The sequence below is a fragment of the Azolla caroliniana genome, unplaced genomic scaffold (genome assembly GCF_043228905.1).
Source record: "Azolla caroliniana isolate FFs.n. ecotype wild unplaced genomic scaffold, voAzoCaro1.0.p SCAF_15, whole genome shotgun sequence".
Lineage (NCBI taxonomy): Eukaryota > Viridiplantae > Streptophyta > Polypodiopsida > Salviniales > Salviniaceae > Azolla > Azolla caroliniana.
This window is the reverse complement of record NW_028230450.1, coordinates 15,261,406-15,272,893: the sequence shown is the minus strand read 5'-3', so window position 1 is coordinate 15,272,893 and position 11,488 is coordinate 15,261,406. Positions and strand designations below refer to the sequence as shown.

General features: G+C 39.9%; 2 protein-coding genes across 2 annotated transcripts; one reads left to right on the top strand and one right to left on the bottom strand.

Annotated features, from left to right (window-relative positions):
• The first annotated feature begins 1,247 nt into the window (after positions 1-1,247).
• Positions 1,248-2,964, top strand: LOC147854791 (leucine-rich repeat receptor-like serine/threonine/tyrosine-protein kinase SOBIR1). The gene has a single exon (XM_087331671.1). It carries the CDS (start codon positions 1,273-1,275, stop codon positions 2,749-2,751), a length of 1,479 nt encoding a protein of 492 aa, XP_087187797.1. The 5' UTR covers positions 1,248-1,272; the 3' UTR covers positions 2,752-2,964.
• Positions 2,965-5,244: 2,280 nt separating this feature from the next.
• Positions 5,245-7,423, bottom strand: LOC147854790 (large ribosomal subunit protein eL15z). Its single transcript, XM_087331587.1, has 4 exons — positions 7,297-7,423; positions 6,939-7,105; positions 6,048-6,245; positions 5,245-5,688 (listed from the first exon to the last, which is right to left on the bottom strand). The coding sequence occupies exons 1-4, from the start codon at positions 7,298-7,300 to the stop codon at positions 5,443-5,445; spliced, it is 615 nt and encodes a 204-aa protein (XP_087187713.1). The 5' UTR covers positions 7,301-7,423; the 3' UTR covers positions 5,245-5,442.
• Between the last annotated feature and the right edge of the window lie 4,065 nt (positions 7,424-11,488).

The window sequence follows — 11,488 nt, the reverse complement described above, 5'->3', positions numbered from 1 at the left end:
CCTATGCCGAGATAAGGGCAAAATACCAAGACATACTTGGTTCCTCTCCTACCCTCCCTAAATTATTAGATACACTAGATATAACGAAATTAGGCAGATACATCCTAGAATTGAAACAACACAGAGAGAATAAGTTACAAAATGTTGATAATAATATTGTTAATATTTACCAACATATAACAAATGAAGCTTTTCAAGAATAGGGGGAGTCAACGAATGTCAACACACCTACACCACTCGGGCTTTTCCTTGATGAAGCAGAAAATCAAAGAAGAACCTAACGCCCTCGGATGTCGGGTTTTAAAGCAACTCCACGAGATGTAGAAGCAATAATGAAAATAAGGGAACGTGAGCTACACCGCGTAGAAGTCATGGTTGGGGCACTCTATACACCGGGACCATGGGTTACACCCAGACCAAAAACCTTTGACCCCCCACTTCTTTTTGAGAGGCTTGGGTGGAAATGAAATCAGGCTTAGTGCAAAGTTTTGTACACTACTAGAACTCTTTTAGCTTAAGCTATTTTTACTTTACTTTTGTTTTGATAATTGGATAAATGCCCATTTTTGTTGTAAAACATTTGTCTCATGGGCCAATTTTGGCCTTAGAAGACATTAATCTCTCTCTCTCTCTCTCTCTCTCTCTCTCTCTCTCTCTCTCTCTCTCCAACACACACACATACATTTAATTGTGGGACAATGTATGTACTTCTAAAGAGAACTTGTCGATAACTTTACTCTAAACATGTTAAATCTATCACTATTCTCAATCAATCTCTCTCTCTCTCTCTCTCTCTCTCTCTCTCTCTCTCTCTCTTTGGTGAAAACACACAATTATATTAATAAATGTGTGTAAAAAACACTACTTACAATGGGTGTGACCATGAAGTATGGTCACCCACTAACTACACTACACTACATGGGTATGTTCCATGTAGTGGAACATGTTGAATCTCTCTCTCTCTCTCTCTCTCTCTCTCTCTCTCTCTCTCACACACACACACACACACACACACACATGTAACTCCGCGACAATGAATGTACTACGGAAGAGAACTTGTCGACAACTTTACTCTAAACGCGTAAAAGTCTATCCCCATTCCCGACAGACCTCTGAAGTGACTATAAGTCAAGATTGAAATTATTGAAGAAGACCAAGTCTTCCTTGTCTTTTTGGCCTTTGATTTTCTTCTTCTTCTTCTTCTTCTTCTTCTTCTTCTTCTTCTTTATCTAGAATCTAGACCAGAAGCTTCACACTTCTCGAAAGGCAGCTATGGCGTTTTGGACAAGAACCCATCATCTTTTCCTGCTAGTCATCCTCATCCCTCTGTTCTTATGGAGCCACACCATCTCTACCGTAAGTTCTTCCAATGGCTTTGCACGCTCGTCTTCGCTTAGGGAGCATCTGAGGGCTTCTAAACCTATCCATAGAAGCTTCCATGGCCAGAGAAATGTTCACTACTTTCCTGCATATAAGCCATCACCATCATCGCCTGATTATGATCATAGGAGATCATTACAAACCAATACTACTGACATCTCCACATCCAAGAAACAACCTCAGGCGATCCGATGGCTGGTAGGCGTGGCCATGGGCGTCATATCAGGAATCTTAACAGTGCTAGTGTTCTATGCTGTCTCGCATCTCATACGCTGGGGAATCAACCAGAAAAGGCTCATCCTGAAACCCATCATCTACCAAAGAAGCATCCACTCGAAGTCCATCGCATTCCTTCAGGATGAGAATGCTCTGGAAAGCTTGGATCTCCTGGGGAAAGGGGGTAGCGGTGAAGTCTACAAAGCCACACTCACTATGCAGACCAGAGGAGGCCATAGCTCGACCAAGATCGTGGCCATCAAGAAGGTGAATGGCATCAGTAATGTGATGATGATTAAGAAGAAGAAGAAGATGATGATCAAGAAGAACAAGAAGCAAGAAGAAATGGACAGGCATTCAGTCCCAGCGGAGGAGGAGGAGGAGACGGAGGAGATCGATGTCTTGACCAAGAATTCGGCCCAAATCCGCGCGGAGATGGACACCTTGGGCCATGTGAGGCACCGGAACCTCCTCACCCTCCTCGCGTACGTCCCGAGGCCCAACACGCACCTCCTCATCTACGATTACATGATCAATGGGAGCTTGAGTGATGCATTGGCCAAGGCCCGGGATGGCTCCCTCGACCTCGATTGGTCCATGCGCTACTCCATCGCCCTAGGCGTCGCCAAAGGATTGAAATACCTCCACAATGATGCCCGCCCTCGAATCATTCATCGAGACCTCAAGCCCGGGAACATCCTCCTAGATGAAGCCATGGAAGCCCACATCGGAGACTTCGGCCTAGCCAAGCTCGTGTTAGATGACTCCACTCATGTCACGGGTAGCAATTGGGTCGGCACCGTGGGCTATGTCGCACCCGAGTATTACCATGCCTTGAATTTCACCGACAAAGGAGACGTGTATGCGTTCGGCGTGGTCCTTGTCGTGCTCCTCACTAACCAACAACCTTTGAGTGAGATGTTTCTTGAAGATGGGGACACTTACATGGGGGGTTGGGCCGCGAACACCATCTCCATGGGCTCCGAGCACATCTTGGGCAAGTTCGACAAACGCTTGCTTGGCCATGGCTTCGAGGAACAAATGTTGTTAACGTTTAGGATCGCGTCCTTTTGCCTCGCAAAGTCCCCGTCCGCCCGCCCCTCGAGCATTGACGTCCTCGCAATGCTCAACCAAGTGGCCCAAGCCCATCTTTGATCATCATGATGTTCTCCGTATCCTTGTACAATGTTATGTGCTTCGAGCCTATGTACCTCCCTATATGGATACCAAAGATCTTTGTGATCTAAGCTTCCCCACCCTAGTCTTTCTATATTTTATGTATGTTATCCTCTTTGGAGTTCGTATGCATAATGTGTATGGACATCACTCCCACGAGGAGGTAGAATAATATGTTGATTTGCTTCTGTATCTCCAAATTTTTAGAAGTGTACATGTAGGATTGATGTTTTCATGGTTGCAGCTAGCAATGGGCCCGGTTCAGTTCGGTTTCTTGGCCTTGAAACCAAACCAAACCATTTATTAATAATAAAAATCGAACCAAACTATTTTAAAATTTATGAAGCCATTTAAACCAAACCGTTTACGAAAATTTTAAAACCAAACCAAACCATTTTTTATTGATATTAATCATTATACTTATTATAAATTCGTGTGAGAAAATCATCATAAATTTATTCATCATACTCATCATAAAATTTGTCATCATACTTATGATAAAATTTGTCATCATACTTATCATAAACTTAGTCATCATACTTATCATAAATTTAGTCATCATACTAATCATAAATTTGATCATCATAAATGAAAAAGAGACTCTAAATATAATACATATAAAATTTAATAAGTTAAAACAAAAGTTTAAAGTTATAGTCTATAGAAAATATTTATGAGTATTTTTTAACCTTTAAACCGAACCACGTAAACAGAAATCGATAAGCCGTTAAACCGCTAAACTGGTCAATTCAAAACTGAACCGAAATCGATTAGTAACATTTGAAACCAAACCAAATTGTTTATTTATCTTTGAACCTATAAACCGTTGAGCTACGGTTTTTCGGTTCGATTCGGTTTGAGCTGAAACCGGGCCCATTGCTAGTTGCAACCTAGAAGTTGTGGGAAATAAACTCATCAAACACACTCTTAGATAACATCCTCGCAATCTCCTTTTAACTGCAATGTGTCACTTTGTCAAGACTAAGGTCGAGAATAACCAACGAATTTGGAAGGCTTGCTCTTTGGAGCTCAACCACATGACTGTGTGCAAATTTGACCCTACAAGCTCCCCTTCTGTTAACTCATCTTTCCCTTGTTTCAACACAAAGATTCCAAGAACCTCTTAGTGTCAAAATTCATAAGAGTATAAAGCATCAATGTCTATCATATTTACACAATCCAACCGACACAAAGAAAGTAGACCTTAGACCTCCCTTACTACGTCCCCGCATCCATCCAATAATGCATCTCCTCTTGATATTCTAATTTATGAGTCCTTCGAGTACATCATATAAAATAATAAAAGTTATGCCCAACATATCGTTTGATTCCTTAAGATTAGCAAGTCTCAAAAATAGGTTTTGGTTCTCAAGATGACTCATGAACAAAAATTACCAACGAACCCTTTGAATCACAACTCAAAAAAAATATGGAACATTATTCTAATTACTATTATAGCACTTTATTTTATGAAAGTTTAACATGAAGTTATCCAATTCTAAAAAATATACTGACCAATCTAGTTCCATCCAAAAAAAAATATTATGCTAACTAGTGGAGTTTTGATAGCGCTATATAATGGAATTTCAATCATTCTCTTTCACTTCACTCCTAATCAAACCTTTGAGCACTCTCAGATCGTGCTTGCAAGTTCAAAATGAGCAGCAAATAAATTCTCTACTACCACTAAGTTTCTCAACTTTGCTCAAAGATTTCTCAACCTTCACCATTCTGGTTTTTATTTGTAAAAGATTTCTCAACCTTTACCATTCCGGTTTTTATTTGTAACACACTAAGCACAAAGCAGTACAAAACATGAAAAAACACCCACAACAGTAGTAGTCCTGTGTCTGATCTTCATTGGGATTGAGTCTTCTCTTTTCACTTCGATACAATCCACTGACTTACATAAACATACTTAAAATTCGAAAACAGAGATGGTCCATGAAAACTAATCACAAGTGATTCACACAGGAGTGTAATTCAGAAAGCTATGTAAGTGACAGGCATTATGCTACTAGAAATCTATGTACACAATATTTCCCCATGCTGAAGATTTAGGGCAAACAAGTTTAAATGTGTGAGCCTGCAGATGCGGATCAAAAATCACCGTTTGTGTAGAATGTGTACCATACACTTTACTAACAGATGAGGTTTGAAGCATCAAAACTAATCAACTTTGAAATTGATTAATTACATCTCTGAATTATCAAATAAGCATTCCGATTCTAACCACAAAACTAATCAACTATAAAATTGATTAATTACATCTCTGAATTATCAAATAAGCATTCCAATTCTGACCACATGAGAAAGAAGAGTGCAAGGTGCAGTTGATTCATAACAGCTACAAACTTTAACAAATTTTGCACCATAGAATATGAACAAATAGTTAGCCCATTATGCAAACTTAATACATTGGTGACAAATTCTACTAGCACAAAAACAATGACACTAATTTAAGAATCAATATAGTGGTCCATTTCAAACTTACATCACTAATTTAGCAATTTATCTAATACAAGGATATATTTTCAAAACTCAATGTCATTCATTAACAAAATTCTCAAGGTAACAACTGAAATTACGACAAAAAACAAGGAAATCCATTCAGTTCTCAAGAGAACAAAATCGTCATAAATCATTCTGAGCACAAACACACTAACTTCATCAACGATATCGGCGGAGGGACAGCGTATTGTTGCGCTTCCATGTAGCACGGATCGAAGGCCTGCACTTATGATTGTTGTGACCTTTCCCTCGAAGTCCACGGTACTTCTTACCAGCAGAGGTAAGACCTCTCAATTCACGGTGTTTGTGCACAGGCTTGCACAACCAATTGATTCTAGGATCCTTCCTAATGGCCGTATGAGCGGGATCCACAAGAATAATCTCAAAATACTTGTATGTTGAATCCTGTTTCAGAAATAACATTAATTCCGAGATTGAAGTCTAAGACATACCCTACAGACACCAGTGTCATAATACAATAATTTGTCCCTTGAAACGAATCTCAAGGCGTTTATTTTTCAAAGTCTAAAATTAATAAATACTTGCTAAATTAAATTAGACCAGAGATACCATTCTGAATTAAATTAGACCAAAGTTTTTAAGCAAAATTAATCCTAATTATATACATAAGGAATTCCCCATCTGAATTAGGCATTGCAATCAAGCAATTCCAAACACTATAAAACAAAACAACATCTAGCAGACAGATGGAGCTACTTATCTACCTAAAGTAACCTAAAAGATAAACTATAAAGCATACTTGCCTGATTAATCCAGTAAGAGTTCAACACACGTAAACCTCCAAGCTTTCGTCCAGCTCTCTCCTCCGCAACAGAACGCAAACTACGCTGAAATTTCAACTGTGTAACACCCTGGTTCTTTGGTTTTCCATAAACAATACCTTTGGATACAGGCCTCTTACGTCCTCCTCTCCTCACACGAACACGATAGACGACATAGCCCTGTGGATAATATTACAAGGACATAACCATTAATAAACAATCCAATAGATAAAATCACGGATATGTGTAGAAGAATAGCTTATCACTTCGGGTGAATATTGACACGCAGATTAGAAAGAAAAAATATGTAAATAGAGAGACTGTTTTAATCAATCAGAAACGATAACATTAGTAGTCAGGAGAAAAATAGCAATAAAAGACTTCGTTGAGTGGACAAAAAATCCACATGAATCGGAAATATCTCGAGCAAAAGAGTGGTCTAGGTTAAATTGTTCAATGTAGCATTTAAAAATACACAGCATAGGAAATAAGTACAGCATTTCTGGATTCAGAAACCATGTCAGAAAGTGGAAAATCAGGCCAAAATCGATGTATGAGGAGACGTAACGCTTCAATGTCGGAAGAGAATTCTAATGTCATTCATATCATAGATCTACGAAATAGTAAATAATACAGAAAAGGTCATCCATGTCATATACACTGTATCTTCACACAGGAGAAGATTTATCCTTGCAGAGTCTGAACAAGTGTCCACTCACATCATAGATCTACGGAATAACAAAAAATTTGAAAAACAAGCTATGCACGTAGGAGTCGTAAGTAAGAGATGTTGACAAATCCTTCCTTGGTGATTACCAAATAAAACTTAAAATGATGATTTCAATGGTAAACACGAGTGAAAGTGCAAAATACCTGTTTTGCCTTGTATCCGAGACGGCGAGCTTTGTCTGGCCGGGTAGGGCGAGTGATGCGAACGATTCCAGGAAGCTGCCTATACTCCCAGCAGCGAACACGAAGAAGGAATCGCATGACATCGGACTGTTTCTTCCTCCATAGCTCCTCCACGTATTTGTACGCACCTAAGGGAAACAAGGAGAAGAGCGTGGCGGAGGAGAGGAGGAGAGGAGGACACAAACACAAAGGCACAGACGGAACGAGTGAGGAGACGGAACAAAGGGAAGGAGAAAGAGCAACACAACAGAAGAAACGGTATGAGAGAAGAGAGAAGAGGACTGGCATGGAGGAGATGGAGGAAGAGAAGGTAGCTTACCCATCGAGACGACGCTGCTCCGTCTGCGTGTGCCTGATCGAGCCCCTCTCTCTCTCTCTGCGTCTGTGTCTGCGTCGAAAAGGAAGAACAGAAGGAAGTGCGGAAGGAGAAGCTTATACGAGATAAACCCTAGCCGGCGTGTCCTTAACTTTAAGTCTATTCACACCAGTCCCTTCCCCAAACACACACACTTAAACTTTCACTACTTTTGGGTACCCCTCCTCATTCTCATCGTATCTATGAGAGAAGAGACTCGGACTCGAGACTCAAAACTTTGGAAACTTCTCATTCTCATCATATTTCTATGAAAGAAGGGAGAGGGACTCGGACATGGACTCTCAGGACTCAAAACTCAAGAGTGATTGTGTCCACGTAGTTGTGACACCATGCATGCACATGTCAACTAATGATCAATAATAGCATCTCATTGAACACTTTAGCTTGCAACAAATTTGAACGTTGATCCACAAGGTCAAATGTTTACCTACATTTCATAATGTAGTTCACTAAATCGGTACAACAATGAAACTTGTGCTTTGAAGAATGGATTAGAAGCAGAAAACATGGCTTAACTTGGCACTAGAGTACAACTCCAATACACGAGAGAGAGAGAGAGAGAGAGAGAGAGAGAGAGAGAGAGAGAGAGAGAGAGAGAGCAATTTCATAATCGTCTTCAGAGGTCAACTATGACCTTTATGACCACGTAAAATAACGTTATCATGTAATACATGTGAAAGTGAGCAGTGACTCTCAATGTTCAATGACTTGCTTAATGAAGGTCACAATTGAGAGTGCACATTGTGGCTGCCCGAGAAAATCATGTAAGGTTTGGGTTTGGTTAAAGATGTGTGGAGAGCATTGGAAAGCATAGATGAATGCAATCAAACGCATAGGATTCTATCGAAGTGTGATACTTAATCTCCCGAACTTGTTTGGGACAAATAGTGCATGGTCAACCAAACTCATCACCCTAGCATCCCATCTTACATTGAAGTGAGTGAACTAAGTCATATAGAAAGAAGCAATGGTTCAAGTGGAAAACAACAATATACGCTTTTAAATGCATCAATGTGCACAGTTTCCTTGTTCAACGAAGAATATGGTTTCATAGTTAGGTGGAACATATGTAGTATAATGTGTGAAGTGTGAGTTTTCGCGTTTTTTCTATGCCATGATACCTTGGCATTGCAAAAAGGTCTCATTCAATAGGAATCCATCGGATGTATCATAAAGCAAGTGTGTTGCATTCCATCTTCCAAATCATTTTCCCTCTCTTGAATCAATTTGAAACACAAACCTTTTCTTTTATGTGTATTTTAGACTTTTTGCTTGCTTTGAGACCATTGCAACATACCAGAGAACCGACATCACGAACTCCACATCCCAACTTAACCCATTGGGTCTTACTATCGATATTATGTAATGCATACTATTCTTATGTGAGTGGAGGAGTTCACATAGGGCTTGGGATCTCCGGATTTCATAAGTGTCTTCCAACTTCATTTTTTTCTAATTGTTGATATGATATGTGGGTTCTTATATTTGCTATTTGATAGGGGCATGAGCATTGGTTTGGACATGATGACATGGAGCTTCTATGCATTACTATCACCAAATGGGTTGCTTGTGTTTTGGGCCTATCCATATTGTGAAGTGCACATAAGAGATCAAAATCATCCTAGTTAGCTTCTTACTTCTTACTCAATTTATAGTTCATACAAAAGTACCAGAGCATGAACATGAGCAATGGCTTGTCGAAGGAGGGGGAGCATCTTTTGGAGATAGAGTTCCCAAGTGGCATGATCCATGTTGGCAGGTTTCGAATGGACAATAATGGACAATTTTGGTGGGAGGTGGGGTTACGCCAATAAAGTGCTCGAAAAGGGTTGATCCATGTCGACGCCTGTACGGATGTATCGTAGGCATGGTGACGAAAGGCAAGATTTGATCCCAGGTTTTGTGGTGTGGATTGATGTAAGCAACAATCTCCTTCTCGAGGGTATTGTTGAGGCGTTCAATGAGGTCATTTGTCCGAGGATGGTACGGGGACGTAAACATCAGCTGGACACCGAGTTGAGCTACAACGGCGTTGAGGACATCCCCACGGAACTGCCAACCCTAATAGTTGGAAGGGGCTAGTGACGGAAAATGAACTAGCAAACAACGGATAAAGATCAATAGCTCCTGTGGACTGAGGGCCACCTGGACTTGGCTAAGGTGGGGAACAAGAGGGCTATCATGTACGAGCTAACAATTGACGGATAGAGATCAATCGCTCCTATGGACTAAGGGCCACTTGGACTTGACTAAGGTGGGGGACATGAGGGCTATAGGCGGATAGAGATCAATCGCTCCTGTGGACTGAGGGCCACCTGGACTTGGTTGAGGTGGGGGACAAGTGGGCTATCGTGTAGGAGGGGGATCGGGGAAACTCGTGGGACAAGAAGTTACTGGGCAACCTAAGGTGAGGTGGAAGAGGTGGATGCTTGGACGTGGGGGACTGGTACTCCACTTCTCCACCAATATGTGAAATGCACATAAGAGATCAAAACCAACCTAGTTAGCTTCTTACTTCCTACTCAATTTATAGTTCACACAAATGTACCCATTTGGGTTGGCTTAGCTAAAAAGGGTGTGCTAAAAGGGTGGGTCGGCTTAGGTAGCACAAATGAACACATGCACACCACAATATCGTAAATCATGATATTTTGCCAGATTATGTTGTAAATTTGATATTTTGCCTATCCAACTTTTTGATGAAGAAATCAAAATTGATGATGATTCCTAATATAAATCCTGATATTTGCCAGATCATGTTGTAAAATTTGATATTTTGCCTATCCTACTTTTTGATGAAGAAATCAAAATTGATAACGAAGAAATTGCACTAAGGGTTTTTAAATGCAAACAATTGATAATGAAGAAATCAAAATTTTGTCGATTCAACACTTTTATTCTATTTTGCTCGTTGGAATTTCAATTTTGATTTGGTGTTGTATATGAAGAGTTAATGTTGGTAAATAGTATGATGTACGATGAGTGAATATTGGGCTTTGTAATCAATGTGCTAATGCAACATATTATGATGTAGTTCCATGTGAGAATGGGTCGTGAAAATTGTTTCAATCTAAAAATCTGGATTATTGGTCTCTCATGATATTTGAAGTATTTGGTTTTGCAGCATATGCGCGATCTTTAAAGCTTTTCGTGATTGAAATCTTGTGATATTTGAAGTTTCTAGTCGCTCCCATGTTTTTTCTTGGTGGCCAAAATTTTTATGGTTGATGGAATGTGAGAAGGTTAGGTGTTTGCAATGATCTATGACTTTTTTGTTTACATTCTGTGATGGCCCAAGTTTTTGGTGAGTGGAGTTTTTATATCTCAAACTCAGAGATTTTGATATCTGAATGTGTTTTAAATTTATTTTTGGTGATCTTAGAAGCTTTTGAAGTTTCTAGTTTCTTCAGACGGGTTGGATGCAGGTAGCCTGATTACAAACTCGGCTGGGGTTAGAAAAAAGGCATCTGGGCTAGCAAGTTTGGGTTGGGTTAGACGTGGTAGAGGCAAGAACAGAGCCGAGTCAGATGGAAGGGCAAGGCCGGGTTAGACGTGACAAAGGACAAAGGCTAGACAAAGCCGGGTCATGCGTGACAGAGGCGGGTCAACCGTGACAAAGGTTGGATAGAGCTAGGTTAGAAAATTCATTGGCCTGGGTGAGACGTGATAAAGGAAGCTCGACAAGGTCGGGTTAGTCATAATGATGGGGATAGTGCAAAATCACAAGGGATTATTGCACTCCCTCATCAAGCCTCTTTATTTTTACATATTTGGTTGCAAAATAAACAAAATATCATGCATAGTACATAATATACTCTGAATGCATTAGCAAGCATTTTGGTTTCATACGAATGAAAACGAATGCGCATGCTATCAAAACATTCTTATATATAATATATATTTACACTTTTTTGACCTAAACATTCCTACCTTAGCAAAAGTTTAGTTTATAATAAATAATGAATACAAAAGTATGGTATTTAGTATTTACCATACTTCGTGAATGTTTACCACACTCGAAGGAAATCAAACATTCGCGAATGAGAATGAACGTATGGTTCATACTATGTATTATCATGCATATGTTATGTATGGTTTTTTTCTTTCTTCCCTGAATGAAGAACCGCCTGCTTTG